Raw genomic sequence first — 24403 nt, forward strand, 5'->3', positions numbered from 1 at the left:
CAACGGTAACACAACTGCCCCCAGTCAGTTTGCAGACGGCCCGAAAGATTTGTGAGAGTCTTTGTTTAAATCTAAGTTTTCACAAAACAAGGTACATGCAATCAGATTCTTATTTATCATTCTTCTCATTTGTTTAACGTATTATCGTTTATTATTCTTGTAGTACTGCTTTTCTCAAGTTTGTGAATGAACGCCTATTCAATGTGTGACATCGATGTGTGACGAAACCTTGTAAATATTATACACTTAATGACTGTTCCCGAGGGAAAAAGTTAATTTTGTTTCCCGAGAATCTAATCTTAATGTCTCGAGGAAAACAAAATCAACTGGTTTCCTGAGGGATCAGTTATTTGTTATATAGCACAACGAAGATTTGGTTATATAGCCCAACATTTCACTGTTACACTCTGACATCATAGATTATGCAATGTTGCCCGCTCAGAGATTTTTGGCGGGAAACAGTTTGTTGGGGAAAAATTTCTAGCTATATAACAATACTTTTTATGTGGTCATGTTAACTTTCCTGAATGACGTGACTCAAACGTTTTCTTTGGACGAGACCCTACCGTGTGGCTACAAAATGAAAAAATACGTACATGTGATATATACAGTCTTGTTCTAACGGTTAAGTTTGCGATAACATCCGAGTGTGTGACCATTCAAATGAAAGCTACTGTATTCTCATATGAAATGGCTATGCAGATTCAAGGCCTCGCTTAAATTATAAAAATCCATCACATTTTTACTTCGGCACTAGAACATTAGAAAGCAAAGTGTTAAACAAACAAGGCAGACTTCAGTCCATCTCGTAGCTCTTTGTTTCTCAAGATATAAATTATAGGGTTGAAAGAAGAGATTGAAATTACCATTGATAACGCCCACGGTTGCAAGGTAGAGTACGCCTTTGGAAAAGAAGCCTGGATCATCTTGTTCAACAATATTGGTGCCAGGGAGAGCAGAAGAACCAGGCTAACAACAAGCATGTTAAAGGCCACCTTTTTCTCCCACCGTAATATCACTGTCAACTGTAATGGTACAACTGCTCCTCTGAGTTGGTTGTTATGACGACGGATGGCAAAGAACATTCTGACGTGATTGACAATGGGAAGAACAACGAAGATAATCGTGCTTGTGATGGCAAAAATTAATCCAAGCAAAGAAGTGAGGACAAACTGAGCAATACCACTCAGCAAAAACCAACCTATTCCAGTTATCGCTATTATGTTAAGTGTCCCTGTGGAAATTCAAAGAAACATAAAGATTACTCCAAGGAATGCAAGAAAGTATCAGTTGATTAGTGTACGATCCAAAGGAAACTATGAAATTGAGTCGGGCGAAAAATGTCACCTTGAGGGCGTCTGCATGTAAAAATCGAATTCGAGGAATTGTGATAAAATGAAATCAATGCAAGTTTTTATCCTACTATATTGCTGTATTTTGCATAAATTCCATCCGCCGTTATTCAGTCCTCGGGCTCGATCGGGCGGTATTTCCATCTTTCCTAGATTTCACAAAATTTACAGACGCTGGAAGCTTTAAACAATATTTTTTGAAAATAATTCACCAAAAGGGCCTTTTCGACAAAATAAAAAAAGATTCGAATTTTCAGTCCTGTCCCAAGATTTTCGATATTTACAGACAGACACTCTACAGAAAGTTTTCAATCGGTTTCATTTGCACTTAATGACGAAAGATAAAATACGACATGGATAGACCGACAAACAGACGGACGGATTTAAGGATGAATTAATGCGAGGAAATGAAATAAAGATAGGAGGGAAGCAGGCATGCAAGCAAACAGAAGAATGGCTTTCTAAATGACTTTCCTAAAGTTTGCTGAACTTTGAATTACCTTTGTTGGTCACAACTGCGCGATACACCATTGGTCTGGACAAAGCAAAATGCCGATCAAAGCTGATAACAGTTAAAAAGGCGAAGGACCATCCAGACGTTAACATTATGGAAGCGTAAAAAGCGGCAAACAGATCATCTTGGTGACTACATGATGAAGTACCACGATAAATTATTAACCGCAGAGTTACGAAAATTGGCTGAGCTGTTAAACTTGTCAGACAATCAGTAGCGGCCAGACTGCACAGGAGGATGTTGCATGGTCTCTTTAAGGAAGGTGATTTGATGATCGTCACAATAATGGCCAGGTTACTGAGTATTGAAAAAACACAGCAGGGTACGTTTACTGCAGCCACCAGAGCATCGTTGATGTATGAAGCCGTATTGTTGCCCGGAATTCCAAACCACTCAGGCACACCACAGAAAATGCCGCTGCTTTCCTTTTGAGCCATTTTTCTCTGTGAAAACAAAAATGCGTTTTTATGGTGTCTCCTAACCTGTAGGAATCGCAACGTTTCATATACCAAATGATTAGAAATATATTTAAAATTTAACACGTAAGGTTTAGTCTCTATAATTAGGACATAATTTATTACCAATCGGAGGTTACATCCAGAATCATAGTAGAAACATTTTTATTGGTATGCTGTACAAATTTGGCACATGTGAAGATACTAAAATATGGGGTGAAATAACTTACGCGCATGCCAAGAAGTGCAGGAATTAAGGTTTCCGTCGCTAGGAGCTGGAGGGGAGGTGGGTGGCAAACAGAAGCCTCGACCACACTCTCGGTGCATGAACGCACCTGTCATGATATATGTGTTACGTCACTCGTAATCACGTGTTCTTTCAATAAACATGGCATGGTGTCAGATGTGGTAGATTCAAACACAGTTTGAACTACAAAAACCTAGCTCAAAATGAGTGTATTCAAGCCGCCCTCAACGCTAAGTCTAGAGGGAAATGTTGCAGAAAACTGGCGTAAGTGGAAACAGCGATTTCAACTGTACATGGAAGCTTCAGGATCAATGAAGAAACCCGAGAAGCAACGTCTCGCCATATTTCTTCATCTCGTGGGAGAAGAAGCACTTGAGATTTACAACACATTTTCATTGTCGACCGCGGAGCAAAAGCTCGACGTCCTATTCCAGAAATTTGAGGACTATTGTAATCCGAGGCGGAATATCACATTTGAACGGCACAAATTCTTCACCTGTGTTCAGGAACCGACCGAAGGCATCGACCAGTATGTAACCGAGCTGCGCACCAAAGCAAGCACGTGCGAATTTGGCGTACTGTGTGAAAGCTTAATTCGAGATAGAATCGTTTGTGGAATACTTTGCGACACTATGAGAGAAAAGTTATTGCAAGAAAACGATTTAAGTCTTCAGAAAGCCATTGATATGTGCAGAGCGTCGAGTTTTCCAAACGCCAAACGAAATCGATCACCGAAGAATCGAAGAGTGTAGATTATGTAGATAAGAAAGCTACGCCGAGTGGCAAATTCCCGCCAAAGGACAGAAAGGATAACTCAGAGACTCAAAGGACAGTGCAGAATGCATTATGGCCAATCAATCGACAGCATGATAATAATTTTCCAGCGTAATTTCTCTTGAGAATAAGTCAAATGAGTTCACCTTTCAGTTCAGTATTGAAGCAGCAAATGTGATATTTGTGCTTTTCGTGCAAAGGTTTGTAACATGATACCTTTGTTTTTCTCTTAGACTGCTATGATGCGTTTAAGTCTAATTAAATTAACGCCACGGATTCTACAAGAATCATACCGCATTGTCTCATTCAGCATTAAAATTACAAATTTTCAGAACAGTGCACGAGCAGAGCACAAACTATGAATTACAAAGCATAAAATGTCGAAATTGCGACTTTTCCCCCGAAATTGCCGCTAAAAATTGCGGCTTTTTCCCCGAAATTGTCGCTATTTTCGTGCGCCAGATCATGCTCTCGCCACGGTCTGGTGAACACGTCACACGCAGAGAAGCCGAGAAGCACGTAGTGTGAAGATTTATTTCAAGAAATGTCGGAACCGTCACGAAAGCATGTTCAAACAACTTAAGAGGCAGAGGTTTTACAAAATAAAACGGAGAACCGATGGAAAGGAAGTGACGGATGTAATATAATACTGTTGCTTTTCTCGCAGATCGCTGTGATGCCTTTTAAGTTTAATTAAATTAACGCCACGGATTCTACAGGAATTCTACCGCATTGAAACGCACACCACGTTAGGCTTTAATACAAAATTTCTAAACACGTCCCTGTTATTTTAATTTTCGATAGCTTGAATTTCAGTTTGATATTGAAACAGCAATGAGATACTTTCGTTTTTGTCAAAAACATGTAACATTACACTTTTGTTTTTGTCGAAAACGGATGTAACATGATGATATGGTAACGTGATTTATTTTCTTCAAACAAGGCGACATTGATTAACACAGATATTATCAATTGATTATGAGATGCTAGATCACCTTTTCTAAGAAAACAGCGTTGCCATATCAAGAATTATTTCACATGAACTACTATGACGCCTTAGTGTTTAATTCAATTAATTCGTGGTTTTAACTTGGCGCCACGGAGTCTACACGAATCCTTCTGCAGAAGAAACACGCAATGTTCGTGATGTAGACTGATCTGCGCATGCGTTTAGCACAAAGTATTTTGTTCCAGAAAGAACTGTACCACAAGGAGAGCGTAGTGCTTTCTGAAACAAATATATACCTTGAGTTCTTCAATTGTAAGTATCGTAAATATACTCCCCGTTTTATCAAGGGCACAAGGTCAGGTTCTCTCCATCCCCTCCCCCCTTTACAAAAATAATTAATTAATTGATATTAATTAATTAATTGATGATTAAAAGTTTACACCGCGTTAGCGGTTTAGTGGCTTAGTGGTTTAGGGGTTTAGCAGACGCCAACCCACCAAACCATCACAATAGTGCATTCTGCACTAAAAATGACCAGTCGAAGACAAAAAATGGAATCCAAAAGGCATGCAAGCGATGTGGAACACTTCATGCACCGAGAAAATGTCCAACTTATGGAAAAATCTGTCTCAAATGCAAGAATCGAAACCACTTCGCATCTCAGTGTCTCACGAAGAATGTTCATTTAGTGGAAAGCAATCAAGCCGCTCAATTTATTGTTGAAGACGAGCAGTTAGAAGAGTTATTCATCGGTCAAGTCCAGAAAGATGACCATGGGCAAGAATGGAAAGCATCTCTTCAAGTGAACAACAACATGGTAGAGTTTAAATTGGATACTGGAGCACAAGCAAATGTAATTCCATCGGATGTATTCAACTCGCTCAAAGGAACACCGCAGCTGAAGACAACTAAAGCAAAACTCACTGGCTTCAGTGGATCTGTAATACCTGTGCTAGGAGTGGCCAGAATGATTTGTAAGTACAAAGACAAACAGATTGATTCTGATTTCTTTGTTGTTGAAGCTGAAGGTCAACCCCCCCTACTCGGATTAAGAGCATGTCAGGAACTGAGCTTAATTAAGTTTGTCAGAACTGTTGACACAGCTGATGTCAATACTGAGAGTTCTATCCTTGATGAATTTAATGACCTATTTGAAGGCCTTGGAGAGCTTGAAGGGGAACACCATATTGAAATTAATCCAGAAGTTAAGCCTGTCATTTACCCCCCTAGAAAGGTTCCATTCACCCTTCTACCCAAGCTAAAGCACGAATTAGAACGAATGGAACAGTTGGGTGCCATAGAGAAAGTTGATCAGCCAACAGAATGGGTTAACTCCATTGTGATAGTGGAAAAGCCAGATGGAAATCTGAGAATATGTCTTGATCCAAAAGATTTGAACCGAGCAGTGAAGAGAGAACATGTCCAACTCCCAACAGCCACTGAGATAACTAGCAAGTTAACTGGTGCAAAAGTATTCAGCAAATTAGATGCCAAAGATGGCTTCTGGTATGTTAAGCTAGACCACCCTAGTTCCCTTCTCACAACCTTTAACACACCATTTGGACGTTTCAAGTTTAATCGCTTACCATTTGGCCTGAATTCCTCTAATGAAGTATTTCAGACGAAAATGCAGTTTGCTTTTGAAGGAATTGAAGGAGCAGAAGTTATCTATGATGATCTTCTTGTATGGGGCAAAGATGAAGAGTGCCACGACAAAGCACTCAGAAATGTGCTTGAGAGAGCCCGCGAGAAAGGTGTTAAGCTGAAGAAACAAAAGTGTGAAATCAAGATTCCCGAAGTTGTGTACATTGGTGACAAGATTACCAAAGATGGAATCAAACCTGATGAATCAAAGATTGAGGCAATCCTTAACTTGCCATCCCCGCAAAACAAGAAGGATGTGGAGCGCCTGCTAGGCATGGTAACTTACCTAAGCAAGTTCATCCCAAACATGAGTGCCTTAACTGAGCCGCTAAGAGTCCTACGCAAGCAAGAGGTACAATGGCACTGGGAGGAGCAGCAAGAAAAAGCTCTTAATGAAATTAAGAAGGTCCTAACCTCAAAACCAGTACTGAGCTACTATGATGTAAACAAGCCTGTGAAGCTTTCAGTAGATGCATCCCAATCAGGACTTGGAGCTGTGTTACTTCAAGATAATCAGCCTGTGGCATATGCATCAAAATCCCTGACTGACTGCCAGAAAGGGTATGCACAGATTGAAAAAGAAACACTGGCAATAGTATTTGGATGCGAACGTTTTCATCAGTACCTGTATGGCAAAGAGATAGAAGTAGAATCTGATCACAAGCCACTTGAAGCAATATTTGCCAAACCAATTGCCAAAGCACCACCCAGAATACAACGCCTATTGCTTCGATTGCAGCTCTACCACCTAAACGTGAAGTACGTTCCAGGAAAACTGATGTTCATCGCTGATGCACTATCCAGAGCCCACCTGGAGACCACTAACACTAATCAAGGGATACCTGATGCTGCAACTGAAATGCAAATTCATCTCCTGGTAGCTAACCTCCCAATTTCAGAGCAGAAACTGAAAGAGTTTCAAGAAGCAACAAAGGAAGATCAATCTCTTCAGACAGTTGCACAGCTGACCAAACAAGGATGGCCTGACCACAAGAATAAAGTACCTGCTGATGCAAAACCATACTGGAGTTTCAAAGAAGAAATTCATGAAGCTGATGGAATTCTCTTCAAAAGTCACAAGATGATTGTTCCTGAACGACTGAGACCCGAAATGCTTAAAAGAATTCACGAAAGCCACCTTGGAATTGAGAAGAGCAAGCGAAGAGCCCGTGACATCTTGTACTGGCCAAACATGAATGCACAGATTACAGATGTGATTGCAAATTGCAGTTCATGCCTAAAGCATAGAAAGAACAATACCAAAGAGCCACTGATACAGCATGAAGTTCCAGATAGACCCTGGCAAAAGATCGCCTGCGATCTATTCACCCTTGGTGGAAAGGACTATTTTCTGACTGTCGACTATTACTCAAAATGGGTAGAAATTGGCTTGCTGCGCGACAGCACAGTAAGTTCTGATGTCATCACTCAACTTAAATCCACCTTTGCACGCTATGGGATACCTGATGAGGTCATTTCCGACAACGGTACCCAGTTCTCAAGCCGGAAATTTAAACGGTTTGCAGATTCATGGGAATTTAAACACACAACTACAAGTCCCAAGCACCCACAAGCAAATGGACAAGTAGAAAAAGCCGTTGGAACAGCCAAATATGTACTAAAGAAAGCTAATGAAGATGGTACCGACCCATACATTGCCTTGCTGGAAAACAGAAATACTCCAATCACTGGACTGAGCTACTCTCCAGCTCAAATTTTCCTTAACAGAAGGCTGAAAACCAAACTTCCAACTGCTACACAGTTGCTGAATGCAAGAATCCCAACCGATGCTAAGTCCCAGCTCTTAGCTCAACAGAAATCGCAGAAGCTGTACTTTGACAGAGGAGCAAAGTCACTACCTCCTGTCACAACTGGTGACACTGTTCAAATGAAAGCAAAGAATGGCTGGAAACCTGCTACGGTTACAAAACTTGCTCACACCCCTCGATCAGTAATTGTGAACAGCAATGGAACTCTCTACAGACGAAACAGGAGAGACATCATCAAGACACCGGAATTCACAAGTCCGAAAGGTGACAGAGGGAACACGCAGAGCAGAGGAAGTGACAGAACCATAATCAAGACACCTGAAGTAGTCAGAACAAGATATGGCCGTACTATTCGAGCACCAAGACAAGATGACTTTATATACTATTAGTTTTTGTATATTGCATGTTGCTATGCTGAGTTGCTGAGTTGTTGTTATCAGCTGAGAACACTTGTTTTTAAATGACTTTTGACATAAGGTCTTGGACAATGAACTGTGGACAATATTGATATTTTAATAGCATGTTTATTACTCCTCATACATGTATTTGCTTAGAGGGGAGATGTCATGATATATGTGTTACGTCACTCGTAATCACGTGTTCTTTCAATAAACATGGCAGCACCGAGACCGACCTCACGTCAGCGTATAAATGCTATGCTCAATACCTCATAATATTACGAAGACCCCTTAAGACAAAAGGTGCTAATTTATGTAGCGCCAGGGCCATTTCGGTGCAAACATACCAACGAAAAAAAAACACATTCATCTCCATATCAGAGAAGAAGGGGTTGATGGAAACCTTCCTTTCTAATAAAACGCATTACAAGTATTTTACATTAAAGTAGGTAACTCTGAGCTTGCTCTTCTAGACCTGATAATAATTTGTGGGTTATGACATCATATGAGAGGTGGTCGTAAAGGGAGGTTTGTCCGTAGTTTGTTCACTTTTCCGAAGATTTTGTTCGTTAAATTTCATGCGAATGTCTTTGAACGCGGAGCGAGCCTATATGTTCAGGCTGAGCGGCTCAGCCCGTCAATCACAATTCCCAAGGGGCAAGTATTTGGCGCGTTTGATTGGTTAGTTGGCTCAGATCCAATTTTAGCACTCGCGCGGATTTCCGCGAAATTCTCTTGTCTTCGTCGAAGAATTGCGAAAGGAAGTCAAGATGGCTGAACAGTTGACAAAGGTAATAAATCGTCGATTTCAAAGTAAAGAATTGTAATAAAGAAGTTTAATAAATCGTCGATTTCAAAGTAAAGAATTGTATTTCTTCACTTGTGAAAGCTTCTGGCATTTCAGTGTTTGTTGTCGAGCTGTTTACTCGTAGTAAATTCTACAATGTAGATCGTTCTTCAAATACCTGCCAGTGAGCTCGAGTCACTCCGCTCCTTTGTCTCGTATTCTGGAGGAGAGATTTTGTCAGAAGGAAGGAAGGAAAACAAAAGAAGCTCAAGGAAGCGAAGAAACGAAGAAATAGAGCCGGAAAGAGAACTAGAGCATACAGCAAATGGCGATGACAATGAAGAAGTGGGTAACGTATTAATTCAGTTATTTCCTAACGAGATTTTTATCGTATAAGAGCTTACATGCAGTCGAAAATAGTTGTCATTTAATGCCTTATGCAACTTTTTTGTAAGCTATATTTTTCTTTTTATGGACTTGAAATGTCAGGCATTGAGCTTGTTTGGCAGGGTCTTTACATTGTAAGAGACCAAGTACAGTCTAAAATAGAGTCTTAATCTAACAACAGAGCTAATTCTAACATAGCCATATGTAAAATGGACCGTTCAGAAAAGCAAATGGTCGGACATAACGCTGATACACACATACATGTCGCGAAACAATTTTGTGCTTTTTAAAAGATCCAAGTGTGGGATATTAATGAGCCTTGGTTCAGCTTGACAGTTTATTTGCCACTAATTTACACAGTCTGTGTACGGGCCCAAATGTTCCATCGAACACAAAACTCTACAGATGACTCGAGGTACATTCAACGTCTTTATTCTTTGAAACTCTTATCGCCGACCGATCCGAACTAACATCAAATACAACTGACAAACAACGCGCGAAAACGAAAAATACATGCACAAATTACAAAACAACAAACAAAAGAACAGAATATAAATCAGAAATGTTCGAGTGCTTTCTAAAGTCTCTTGGGACGCCTAATCGGCCTTCCATAACGCGATCGGGCTTGAACATCCTCCCCCACCAATGACGGACGGTCATTCACATCTCTTTGAACATCAACTGGGGGGTCGTACGTCGTTCTGAACATCATCATTGTTCTCTTCTCCTCCAATAGGAGTAGTCACTGAAGAATTCCTTTCACTGAAGACACTGTCTCTGTGCGCCTCTAACAAATGCAGTCTTTGCACAGGTCTGTTGATCATTCCTTTTTGCGTCAAGACTTTGACAGTACGAACTTTCCCATCTTTCCCAGGAAAGGTTTCGGCAACTTTTCCGAGTTTCCATTTCCCTCTGGAAACGTTATCTTCTGAGACCAAAACGACATCCCTTTCCTTGAGAGGGATTTCTTCCTTTGTCCACTTTTGTCGGACTGTGAGGCTTGGCAGATATTCTTTTAACCAACGAGACCAAAAGTGATTTTGAAGTCGCTGTTGGTACCGGAAACGCTCTGATAGGGACACTTCTGCTTTCTTGGGTAGGTTGTCAGGTGGACTTTGTAAATCTCTTCCAATGGTTAACAAAGCCGGAGTAACAACTCTTCCATCCCTTATGTCATCACCGATGTACGTCAAAGGTCGAGAGTTGATTAAAGCTTCTATATCTGTCAGGACAGTCATCATCTCTGTGTAATTGAGAAAAGCTTTCCCCAACACTTTTCTTAAAGGTTCTTTGAGTTTTCGACAAACTCTTTCCCAATGACCTCCACGATGACTGGCTCTTTCCGTTATAAACTTCCAACGTACTCCTTCGTTGGCCAGTTTCTCTTCCACGACGTTTGGGTCTATCTTCGTTGTCTTCATTCTTTGAGTCGACGCTTTGAAAACCTTTGCTGCTTTATGGAAAGTGGTCTGATTGTCCGAATGAATAACCTTTGCCATCCCTCGACGATTAACCATGCGGCGAAAGGATTGCAAGAAATCCTCGGTCGTCATGCTGTTCAACAATTCCAAATGGACTGCACGGGTATCTTCGCAAATGAAAATACATATGTAGGCTTTCGACGTAGTTGTTCCAGAGTTTCCTTTGACCTTGAGATACAGTGGTCCTGTGAAGTCCAGTCCAATGTTGGTGCTATCTGCACTCTTTCGGCTGGAAGGGGTGCCATTTTCTGTTGAACTGGCTCAGTTTTCCAACGTACGTTTACACGTTAGGCACTTTCTCAAGACTATCTTAACCTCTCGTCTTCCCTGTGTGAGCCAGAAACGTTGACGAAGCACGGCTAAGGTTGTCTCTGGACCAGCGTGACTTGCCTTGACATGAACGTGAAGTATTAATTTCTCTATAACTGGATCATTATGTGGTATAATGATTTGATGCTTAGTTTCTTCTGGAATCTGTGCAAATTGTAGACGTCCACCAACCACAAGCAACTTCTTGGATTCATCAAATTGTGGATCTAGCTTAACAATGCAGCTCTTCTGAGATACTTTCCCTTTACTACACAGTTCCTCAATTTCTGGGAGAAAGACAACTCTTTGTCTGTTTCGTAGCCACGTGAATTCTGATTCCTTTATTTCATCAACGGACAGCTTCCCTTTCTTTGGATTACCACGTAAACGTGACCACTTCAGGATCCATGCAGTTATTCGTACTAAGCGCTGCCAGGTTTCATATCTTGATGCGAGTGGAGGAGTGCTTTCTTGAACTGTTGTCAGACAAACAATGTCACTTCTGTTAATTGTTTCTTTCCTTGATTCAATTAAACACTCGTCTGGAACTGCTGTATTAATTTCACACGCAGGCCATTGACTGCCAGGTTGTTGTAACCAGTGTGGACCATTCCACCAAAGCTTGCTGTCTTTCAGTTTAGATGCAGAAATTCCTCTTGTGACCAGGTCTGCAGGATTCTGATTTCCTGGGCAAAATCTCCACTGGCTTGGTGCGACTCTTTGCTGAATCTCTTGAACTCTGTTTGCAACGAAGACCTTCCAACTAGAACTTGGCTTCTTGATCCACGCAAGTGCAATCTGACTATCCGACCAAGCATACACTGCGTCTATCGTGATTCGGAGTGCTTGTATGACGTTACTTAGTAATTTTGCAGTGATGAACGCCGCAAGAAGCTCGAGTCTTGGCAGAGTGACCCGTTTCACCGGTGTTACCCTGGACTTGGCCATAACTAGGTTGGATACTCTGTTGCCATCTCCGTCCTCAGCACAAACGTAGACCGCTGCTCCATAAGCCCTTTCGCTGGCGTCGCCAAATCCATGGAGTTCAACTTTGTCGACTGAAGACAAATTCCGTAGCAACCACCTCGGAATTTTGATTTGATCAACGTTCGCTAATTCATGTTTCCAGATCTCCCAAGACTCAGCGATGTCTGGGTCTAGTGACTGATCCCAATCTAGACCTCGAGTCCAAAGTTCTTGAAACAACAACTTCGGAATCATCAAAAATGGGGTCAGCAAACCCATTGGATCGAAGACTCTCGAGTACAAGCTAATCAAGCTTCTCTTTGTCTGAGGATCTTCTTCTGTCAAGATGCTGGAACCATTTGTAAACATTAACACGTCATCTTGTGTATTCCATGAAGTTCCCAGCGCTTTTAATGAATCTGACATCTTCTCGGGCTCAGTGGTCGGCACAAGTGTTGGAGCTCTCTCATGAAGTGGTGTGGTTTCCATAACATTCTGGGAATTTGAAGCCCATTTCGTTAATTGAAATCCCTCTTTCGATAGGAGATCACAAAGTTCATCCTTCAATTGTAGTGCACTGTCATCGTCCGGGGCACCAGACAGCACGTCGTCCACGTACATATTCTCATTCACTTCCTTAGCTGCCACTGGATACTCTTCTTCGTATTCTTTTGCGTGCTTTTGTACTGTAGCAATGGAAAGAAATGGAGAAGGTGTATCTCCAAATGTCACTCGGGTCATACAGTAAACGTCGGGCGCTCGATCAGATTGCAAATCTCTCCACAAAAATCTATGACTGTTCTGATCCTGACGTCTGAGCTTGATTTGAAGAAACATTTTCTTAATGTCTGCCATGAGACCGACCTTGTGGCATCTGAATCTGATTAGAACATGTCCGAGATCTGGCTGCAGCTTTGGACCTTTTAAAAGACAAGAGTTCAGAGAAACTCCATCAGGAGTTTTGGCACTACTGTCAAATACAACACGACACTTCGTAGTAGCTCTGTCTTCTCGGAATACTCCATGATGAGGGATGTATCGTATCTTGTCTGCTTTGTTATCTTCTTCGTCTATTGCTCGGGCATGCCCATCATCAATGTATTGTTTCACTGCCTCACAATACATTCTCGTCTTCTCTGGATTCTTTACTAGACTTCTTTCGGTGGAGAAAAGTCTTTGATAAGCTTGCTCGTAATTGTCAACGAGGTGTGGGTGATCTCTCTTCCACGGAAGACCAACTTCATATCGCTCGCCATCGAACCGACATGTATTGTTGAACTGGTCAACTGCATCCTTCTCCTCGGCCGTTGTTTCGCCTCTCTGCTGGTCTACAATTCCGATGGCGTCCATCTCCCAGAAACGTTTAAGCTGATCATGCGCATTGTACGTCTTCGTCACGGTTAGCATGGCTGTCGTCTCTTCACTCTTCTTAGATCCTGGGACAGGACCACTCAGAAGCCAGCCCAGTCTGGATTTTGTTGCGATTGGAGTTCCTGGTCGTCCTCTTTTAATGCTTCCTTGTACTAATTTGTAATACTGGTCAGCACCAACCAGGAGGTCCACAGTAGCAGCTTTCCTTGGGAAATTGTCAGCGAGCTTCAGATTTCGCAGATGATTACATCTTGTTACATCAACGTTTACAGCTGCAAGAGGACCGCATACATTGTTTATAGTCCAGGCATCAATAGAAATCATTTGACCATCATTCGAATCGAGGGGTGTCAGCTTAAACGTCACGCGATTCATTCGTTTGTGTTGCTCTTGACCTCCCAGGACTTTAATCTTCATGTTTGTTGGAGATCCATGTCTTCTCATGTTCAAGTTGTCAGCAACAGTTGTTCTTAAAAAGGTCTCTTGCGAACCACTGTCCAGTAAAATGCGCACGGAACATTCCTTTCCTTCATAAATCATTCTTGCACAAGCAGTTGGTAGTAAATTCTGCTTGCACGTGGAAACAAATCCAGACAAAGTTTGAGTCTCCTCGTCATTCGGTTTCGTCTGGTCTGCACTGTGCAGCAACTGATGATGTTTTCTGCCACACCCATCAACAGGGCATCGCGGGGCCTTACATGTTCGTGCATTGTGAGCGATGCTTCCAGGCTGTAAGCAGTTGAAGCAAGTCGGTGCTCCTTAGAGCATGCGCGGCCTCGTCCGGTACGGCCACATGTTTTTTGCCTAAGCAAACATTTGGCCGCCCTTGCCTGTAAAATCGTCGATAAAGCCTAGGTCTAACCCAGAGAGACATTGATACTAACTTTAACTTCCATGCAAAGAGCAAGGAAGAATAAAAGAGGTGACCGAGGCTCAACAGAAGAAGAAACAAGCACTGCCAAAAAATCCAACATGGCGGATTTAGAAGAAGACGCGAGCGTTTTGTTCACCGAGAAAGAGCCTACCCTGCTTGAGATTAAAGACCTCCTCATAAGCATTCGGGCTACTGTATCTGAAATTTCACAAGAGAATCGAGCTCTCAAGAACGAACTCGCAGAGCTGAAAGACTCGCTGTCCTTCAATGAAAAAGAGCTACAAGAGATCAAGGTTTCACTAAATAAAGCAACAACAACCAATGCATCACTACAAAAGGAGCTCAACAAGACAAAGGAGAATTTAGAAGCCACTAAGCAACAACTGGGTAAGGAAAGAGAAGAAACACAACGGGTTTGGAGTGCTTATGACGACCTCGAGCAGTATACTCGTAAAAATTCCCTTGAAATCCATGGTCTACCTGAACACGTCTACACCGACACAGAAAGCGCTGTCATCAAAATCGCAAGTGCACTCGATGTAACTATTCGGCCTGATGACATCGAAATCTCACATAAATTGAAAGGCAGAGAAGGAAAGCGACCGATTATTATTAAATTCTGCAGTCACAAAACAAAGTCAAAACTGTATAAAGAACGCATCAGGCTTCGTAACATCAAAGTTTCTGACATTTTCCCTTCTTTCTCGTCCGCCGCTGAATCTAACCAGGACCGCATTTATATCAATGAAAATTTAACACAGCACAGAAGAGATATTGTGAAAGAGGCAAATCAACGAAAAAGAAACAAACACCTCTCAAGCGTGTGGACACTGGATGGGAAGATTTACGTGAAGTCCTCATCTGATGGTGAACGGTTTCGAATCTTCTCTTTTGAAGACCTAGAAAACATTTGACAATTACACCAGACATGTCCCTGAACAAAGGAAGGACTCGGCCGAATTGAGGTTTTATTTCCTATCTATAATTACTTTCCCCCTGTGTGTCCTGAGTTTTCTGCCTCCCCCTCAGCATGCTTCGTTCTAATCTTCTAAGTTATTTATGTCTTTTTGTGTGTGTGTTTGCGCAATTTATTATATATATTTCTATTACTTTTTCGATCCGCTTTAAGTCTAATAAGTCTATTTTGCTTCTATCGTGCCACATTTCACGCAGTTTAATATCACTCCTATGCTTTGTGTTTCGCGGTATTGCCTTGCTTAACAAACACGATCTTTTAGCAGTAAAATGGTCGCAAGGAGGGCTTCGTAGCAATTTTAACTCTATATTGATTGTTATTTTCATCCATGTTTTGCCAAGAAAACATCATTTGTCTGAATTATGACAACTCCATTTACAGCATCTCTTTGTTCATTAAATGTCAGAGGTCTAAACCAATCGCGTAAACGAAGACAGCTTTTTAGGTGGCTGCACAACAATAGATTTGATATCGTATTCCTCCAGGAAACCTACTCAACAAAAAGCATAGAAAACTTATGGAAATCTGAATGGGGTGGCAAAATTTATTTCAGCCATGGTACAAGTCATTCGAGAGGTGTCATGATACTATTGAATCCCAAATTAACTGCTCTAGCTGACACCATCGAAACTGACAAAAACGGAAGATATTTAATTCTTCAGGCAACTATTTGTGATACCACCTTTAGATTGTGTAACATTTACAGCCCGAACAATAATTCTGATCAAAAAATGTTTTTCTCGAACGTTCGTGACATTCTCAGTAATCGTTCGGACAATATAGATAGTACTATAATCGGTGGAGATTTCAATTGCGCGCTAACAGCTCGTGACAAACTAGGAGGTAATGCGGTAGAAAGAAAAAACAATGTAATCAGCGAAATCTTCGAACTGCGCGACCTGTTAAAACTTCAAGATGTTTGGAGGTATCAGCACCCTGATCAACGGCAATTCACATGGCGCGACAAGGCACTAAAAGTACAATGTAGATTGGATTACTGGCTAGTCTCTAAGGATCTCTTAGAGATCGTGCTTAATACAGAGATAAAAGAATCCTCTTTGTCAGATCACTCTGCAATAATTATGACACTCCAATCTAAAGACTTCGCGCAAAGAGGACCTGGTTTTTGGAAATTTAATAATTCTCTCTTGGAAGATAACACCTTCTTAGAACAACTTCATTGTATAATACCGGAGTACAAAAAGAAATACTGCTATCTTACCGATAAAGGTTTATTCTGGGATATGATAAAAATGGAGATAAGAGGTTTCTGCGTGCGTTACTCAAAGAAAAAGAGCAGAGAGCGTAAGAACATAGAAAAAGATCTCTCAGATCAAATAGACGCCTTAATGAAAACACTCGTATCAAACAGGTCAAAAGAGAATATTGCTAAATTATATAGCCTGAGATCGGAGCTAAACAAGATTGCTGATTACCGGACCAAAGGAGCTATTGTAAGAAGTAGAACAAGATGGCATGAGCAAGGAGAAAAAAATACTAAATATTTCTTAAACTTGGAAAAACGACAGCATGCCAAAACATACATATCGAAGCTTAAATCTCAAGATGGCCAAGAAATAACAGACTCCAATGAAATTTTACACTGCCAAAAGCTGTTTTATAAAAACCTCTACACAGAGGTACCTCGAAAGAACCGGCACGATAAATTATTTTTTGAAGACCCAAACCTCCCAAAATTAAACGACGCTGACCTAGAGAAGCTAGAATTGCCACTCACCAAGCAAGAATGTTTTGAAACGCTTAAAATGAGTGCCAAAGGCAAATGCCCAGGAAGCGACGGATTCACTGTAGAATTCTATTTACATTTTTGGTCCGTCTTAGGAGATGAAATGGTTGAAAGTTTTAATTATGCTCTAATACACAAATGTCTAAATATAACTCAGAGACAAGGAATTATCAAAGTTGTGCCAAAAAAGCGGAAAAACAAGCTATACTTAGAAAACTGGAGACCAATATCTTTATTAAACACTGACTATAAAATAATAACAAAGGCCATAGCAAGCAGAATCGCCAACTTTCTCCCCAAACTTATCCATGACGACCAAACCGGTTACGTCAAGGGGCGATACATTGGCCAAAATATTAGGCTGATACAAGACATAATGAAAATAACATCTTTAGAAAATATACCAGGCATGGCAATATTCGTCGATTTTAAAAAAGCCTTTGATTCGGTTGATTGGCAGTTTTTATCCAAAGTTCTAGAAGCGTTTAACTTTGGGCCACAAATTCGCGACTGGATTAAAACTTTCTATACCGACATTACTAGCTGTGTTATCAACAATGGACATGCCTCCGAATTTTTCAGCTTACAAAGAGGAGTCAGACAAGGCTGTCCCTTATCTGGAATCTTGTTTGTACTTTGTGCAGAAATCTTAGCGAACGCAGTTAGGAATAATAAGAATATTAGAGGAATACAAATTTATAACAAAGAATACAAAATATCACAATATGCAGATGACACTACTGCATTTGTATCCGACGCGTTGTCAGCGCAGAACTTGTTCGAAACATTACGCGCCTTTCAAGAGATTTCAGGACTAGAAATAAATAAGTCCAAAACTGAAGGAATGTGGATAGGGTCACGGAGAAAGGACGCCTCGACACCTTTTGATATAGCTTGGCCTTCAGAGCCGATATATGCACTAGGAATCTATTTCTCTTACGACGAAGCTGAAGCTTTCAAAAAAAATTTTGAACAAAAACTACTGTCTATGAAGAACCTTCTTAATCTTTGGCAATCAAGAAACCTCACGTTGTACGGTAAAATAACCATTCTTAAAAGCCTCGCTCTCTCGAAGCTAGTCTATAATACATCGGTACTTACTTTTCCCCGAGAATTTGAATCTTCAGTTCAAGCAACCATTACTCAGTTTGTTTGGAACAACAAACCTAAAATTAAACATACCACCATGATAGGCCCGAAAGTTAAGGGTGGCTTAGATCTGCCAGATTTCGAAATAATGAACAACGCTCTGAAAGTCACTTGGGTAAGAAGGCTGCACGAAAGCAATGAAAATGCAAGCTGGTGCCATATACCTCTCACACTATTAAAACAGGTAGGAGGTATTTTCCTACTAGAATGCAACTATGATTTAAAGTACCTCAAACTAGATATACCTATACAATTTTATAAGGATGCCTTAAGCATTTGGCAAATCATAAATAATCATACTCCAGCAAACAAAGAACAGATTCTCAATGAAATTCTGTGGAACAATCGGTTTATTAAGATCGAAGGCTTCTCTGTTTATTACCATAGTTGGCATGCTGCAGGAATAACCAAAATCAAAGACATTTTCTACGAAAACAACTTCCTGACATTTGATAAATTTTGCCGCAAGTTCGCCATCAAAACAAATTTTCTTACTTATTATGGCTTATGCAACTCTATCCCCCAAAACTGGATCCGCTTGTTAAAAGAACTTGACACCGACGCACCCACTTGTTTAGAATATGCAGAGAAAATTCCTTTAGACAAGCTTTCATGTAAATCAGCTTCGAAACTTCTAATCGGGCTGAAATTCATACCTCCCACAGCAGAACAAAGAATGTGGCAAGCAAACTTTGATAAGAAAACTATTAAAACTATCTACAGCATTCCTTTTAAAGTGACCAAGGATATTAGGCTCGCTATATTCCAATTCAAAATTATACATTATATCTTGCCAACTAATGCAACCCTTTTCAGAGATAAGATCATTCAACATGATAAATGTCATGTCTGCGAGCAAAAACAAACCTTACAACATCTTTTTGTTTCTTGCCCGGACGTGCAATCTTTCTGGCAAACCTTTTCCCACTGGTGGAATGTTAAAAACGACGATTTTATTGACTTGAACGACAAAACCATAATATACGGCTTCACAAACAACTTTGGCCAACAACTTGGTTTAAACCTCTGCCTGATAATCGCCAAGTATTACATCTACTCTGCTTCAAGAGAACAAGAACAGTACTATTTCGAAGCCTTCCTTGCTTTCCTCAAAAGTAAACTATCTATTGAAAAGAGTACGTGCAAATCACAAATCATTCTTTAAATAAAACGTAAGCTAACCATTTCCTACAAATGTAACTAAGTAAAAAACAAACTTGTATTACAATTTGTCCGGCAAACCATGTTATCAAAAAAAAAAAAAAAAAAAAAAAATCTTACCAGATAGAAGCCCTTATTTGACTTTTGCATTCTTGTATTGAATTTTTTTTTTCCTTTTCTTTATTTTAGTCTGTAACTTACAAGTCAATGTAATCTAAGCTGTCCTTTTGTTTATTCGTGGTTGTAAATAGTAACTAAATGTAAATTATTTTTTGAACTGTTCAATAAATGTTTTTGCAAACAAAAAAAAAAAAAAAAAAAAAAAAAAAAAGTCGGTGCTCCTTTCCTTTTCATTAGCATCTCCCATCTCTCATCAGTTGTCTTGGTAAGGGCTATTGGGCATTTCGATGTCTCGTGATTTTTTCCACAGAACCCACATTTCATTCTCTTACTCTCAGATGCACCCATCAGTGACTGTGATGACATATTCTCTTCGTCTTTGCCTCTTCTGAATCTGTCATGCCTCCGCTTGTGTTTTGGCAGTGAACCTTTCGTGTCACCGGGAGCTTCTTTACTAAGGACGTGACCCTCCAAAAACTGAAAGAATTTCTTTATGTTAATCTCTTTGTCTTCCTCCTCAGTTTCGTACTTGGTGAGCTCCAACTCCCATTTCTCCTTAAGCTCACGTGGCAACTTGGTATCGAAGATTGGCAGCAACACCATAGACAGACTAGGGTTATCATCAGGCTTAAGACCAAGTGACTCCAAACTTCTCATCCTGTTTCGCAATGTGTCGTACAGATCTCGTAACGATTTTCCATCAGCATTCTCAGGGACATCCAGAACCAAAATAGACTTGACGAGTTCGTTTGCAAGTAAACGTTTCCGTCCAAAACGATTTTTTAGGTCTTGAAAGGCTTTAGAGTAGTTGTCATTCGTAACTGAATATCCTTCAATACACTTGAACGCTCTGCCAGAAAGACATGACCGCAGATGAGTAAACTTCTGCACATTGCTTAATTTCCTGTGTGAATCAACTGAAGCAATGAACGCATCATGAAACGCTGGCCATTCCAACACATTCCCTGAAAACTTTGGCAGTTGTAACAGCGGTAACTTGACTCCCGTAACGTGCTCAGTAAAATCACTCGGTGCAGTAAATTGTGAATTGACTCCATTTTTCGCAATAAAATCTTCTGCCCTTTCGGAGATCCGTAATATTTGCGAATGAAAGTCATCCCACTCACTGAGAACTTCTTCCGTCAATTTCTCGTCTTCAACACTCGTTAAAACTTCCTCCACTGAGTGTATACAGTCCGATTCGTACTCATTTAACTTCTTCAATTGACGCTCAATTCTCGCGGGTGCGGTTTCTTTATCCATTAATTTCTCCAACTCGTTGCACACACATTTCGCATTTTTCTCCAGGAAGTGTAATCTTCGTTTAACCGCAGTAATTTTCGAGCCATGAACAAGTCGATCCTGATCCGTTTCTATTCTTGTGTCGTCAGATGACTTATCGAAGGACCGCATCATCTTCTCAGAAGAATCCTTGATAGCTTCCGTTAACGACTCCCGAAACTTTATAAGCGATTCTTCCACATATGCACCCATTTTGTTAACAGAAAATTCAACTTGATCAATCCTCTGATCTGACTTACGAAGTTGTTCAGTGATAAATGAAATTGACTCGTCTAACTTCACTTCGACATCAGTCATGATTTCCGCAACGGGCACTTCTTTCTCGCTCTCGTGTGTTGATCTTTTTCTTGGCGTCGGCACAGGCTTAGGAGTTCCGTTTTCCAATGGTAATTTCTCTTTGTAGTAGTCGAGCAATCGTTCTTTTAGACTTGCTTTAGTTCCATCTTGCGACAGCCCGAACGTGAAGCAAAATGTCTTCAAATCCTCGATGGTCAACTTGTTGACTAATTCTTTCGCCTCATTTAAGCTCTTGGGAATTAGTAACGCTTCTTCTGCATTTTCCATGCCCGATTCGGCCGTAACTTTACTAATATCAACCTCGCTCTGCTACCAAAATGTACGGGCCCAAATGTTCCATCGAACACAAAACTCTACAGATGACTCGAGGTACATTCAACGTCTTTATTCTTTGAAACTCTTATCGCCGACCGATCCGAACTAACATCAAATACAACTGACAAACAACGCGCGAAAACGAAAAATACATGCACAAATTACATAACAACAAACAAAAGAACAGAATATAAATCAGAAATGTTCGAGTGCTTTCTAAAGTCTCTTGGGACGCCTAATCGGCCTTCCATAACGCGATCGGGCTTGAACAGTCTGTTTTGCATTTTGAATAAATTAATCAAAATAAAAGAGCTTTGCAAAAGCAAATTTAATTTTGCTTGTAGAATCACTCTTTTGTCACTAATTCAAAACGTATTATTAAAGTTGTCCGAGTAAAGAAAAAATACTCAGCAGTTCGCTTTGTAGTTCGATTTTGCCACGGACTCGATTACTGTGATTACCAGACTCGATTATTGTTATTTCGCGAAGAGATGGATATGCAACGAAAGGACTCACATAAAAAAGTTATAAAAACAATTCTCCAGTGCAGAAAAAATCGCTTAAGTAAATATTCTGTATGAGATCATTGATATCGCAAACACACAGAAAATTATTTGCACGAAGGTCTTGAAGATGTCGATGGACACTCCCTAACAAATAAACCAAAACAAATTCTCATAACTTTTGCTTAGGTGAAGTAAACTTATTTTTAGTAAATAATAAAGATGGTAAATTTTAAGCTCGGTAATAAATAATGAAGATGAAGTGTTCAACATGACTCGAGCATGGGACAAAGAAAAATTCTGAGTCCCCGACAGGAATCGAACCCATGGCCTCCCAGATACCGCTCTAACCAACTGAGCTACGAGAGACTCGTTGTGAGCTGGGCCATTTTACTAGGTTGATAAGTGACACGCGTCCTGCATACTGCTAGGATCAGCAATGTAGAATTCATCAAGTTTGTAGTAAATAATAAAGATGGTAAATTTTATGCTCGGTAATAAATAATGAAGATGAAGTGTTCAACATGACTCGAGCATGGGACAAAGAAAAATTCTGAGTCCCCGACGGGAATCGAACCCATGGCTTCCCAGATACCATCAGTAGCTCAGTTGGTTAGAGCGCCCAACAGGTATCTGGGAGGCCATGGGTTCGATTCCCGTCGGGGACTCAGAATTTTTCTTTGTCCCATGCTCGAGTCATGTTGAACACTTCATCTTCAAACTTATTTTTATTTACTTCCCTTAAAATTTCCAGACAGAAGATAAATCAATTCTCATTTCAAGGTTTCCGCTTTCTCTGCACCGTTCAACACAACACTAGTTGGAGAGCGAGTTGATTGCGGAATTGCGTTGAAAAGCAAAATGACTACTTAGAATAATGTTGCTTTTAGCATTGCAATACCAACTCCTTGCACATCTATTTCAGTGGAAAAGGGATAGCCAAATTAATACAAAGCTTCATTAAAATAAAAGATGGCCACGAAATAAATGCTGTACTACTTAGCATACCTGCTTAGCTTAGCATTTCTTGGACTCGTTGGTTAGAAGACAAATGAAATTCAATTTCAATATGGGACCTTTTTTCCTTTTTAAGGAACAATTGGAAGCGATCCATGCTGCAGGAGTTGGAAGGAGTAGGCTACTCCTGGGAAAGAGCCAAAGCACTAGCAAAGAACCGTGTACGCTGGAGGAAACTGGTGGACGCCCTATGCTCCCAAGGGGGTGAAAAGGAACAATGATGATGAATTTGGCAAAATAAATAGCGCTTGACGTTGACATTTAAGCTTAAAATAGGCTTTTCTTTTCCACTTTTAATCAGTTTTCACCTGCTATTGCCCTGAAATGGCTCAAACATTTCTTAAACACAGGGAATTTTTTCCCTTTTATGAACTATTTAGTACAGCATTTTTTTAAAGGAATTCCATGCTAAATTTCAAAAGTGTTTTCAGTTTTAACGCAGTCACGAGGGTCGTCTTCAAGTTTACCTTTATAAACATCCATCTGAACAATTTTTATTCTCGCCGTCATTAACCATGCTCAATTGTGAATAATTTTTGCTGTTTCCTGTTATCTAGAATTGAATCTCTGACAAACTGACAAAGGTAATTTACAGAATTTTCGCGAGCAATTATAAATCAACCAATGTTATGCACAAATGGAAAAAAGGCCTTAAAAATATACTGGGTTGATCATTTGCTTTTCTCTTTCTATTTTTAACCAAAATAAGTTGTATGAAATTTTAATAACACGTAACAAATCACACCGCACGAAAAAAAGTAGCTTCCGCAATCATCTGGATTTCATTTTAAAAAACGTTTTGTTTTGTTCTGGTTATTCCTTTTTTTAATTCAAACTTTATGACATCCTGTAAGTGTGATGGACAGTTGCGTACTCTCATTAATAACTACTAGGTTTTGAAAGGGCACCAAATTCGTAAATGCTGTCAATGACGATCTCAGCATGGCACTCAAAATAAAGCATAAAACTACAATAAAAGCTGAAAAAGTTTTCTGAAAAAAACAAAAGCTAAAGAGAAGAAAAGGAAAAGAGAAAGAAAAAGCACAAAAGCTATAAGAGTAATAAAAAGTGAAATAAAAGCTACAGAGATAAAATGAACTTCAAAAAGCCATAAAAGCAATAAAACTAACAATAGGAACTATAAAATGTATAACGAAGTTGCAATAACTGACTAAGATGATGACAACAGCTCTTCCCAGATCGCTTAGCTATGTAGATGTTTCTTTGTCAGAGAGAACAAGACAAGTCTAATTCGGCAATTTACTGGGTTTGCGAGAACCACTCCGTTGGGCAACAGTTTAATCAACTCACCTGGAACCAACCGGTTTCACTACAGTTGTTCTAATCCAAGCACAAGAACAGTCTATAGCGATTGCTGATCAAGAAAGGTACGCCTAGTCAGTAGAAAACTTCTTACGCCAATTTATTTTTTTATCGGAAGATCTTCAAGCTAAAGCTCCCTTACTGATTCACCTTTTCGCTATCAAATTTAAACTGTACAAATCAGTGACGGCATTACATTTACCAGGGTCGAACTCG

The 24403-nt window shown here is 40.2% G+C and overlaps 1 protein-coding gene across 1 annotated transcript; it reads right to left on the minus strand.

Annotated features, from left to right (window-relative positions):
• Window positions 1-776: 776 nt before the first annotated feature.
• LOC144656266 (adrenocorticotropic hormone receptor-like) lies at window positions 777-22863 on the minus strand. The gene is made up of 3 exons (XM_078516500.1): window positions 22856-22863; window positions 1853-2309; window positions 777-1234 (listed from the first exon to the last, which is right to left on the minus strand). The coding sequence occupies exons 2-3, from the start codon at window positions 2301-2303 to the stop codon at window positions 777-779; spliced, it is 909 nt and encodes a 302-aa protein (XP_078372626.1). The 5' UTR covers window positions 2304-2309; window positions 22856-22863.
• Between the last annotated feature and the right edge of the window lie 1540 nt (window positions 22864-24403).

This window comes from Oculina patagonica, chromosome 6 (genome assembly GCF_052425735.1).
Source record: "Oculina patagonica isolate OP01 chromosome 6, crgOcupat, whole genome shotgun sequence".
Classification (NCBI taxonomy): domain Eukaryota; kingdom Metazoa; phylum Cnidaria; class Anthozoa; order Scleractinia; family Oculinidae; genus Oculina; species Oculina patagonica.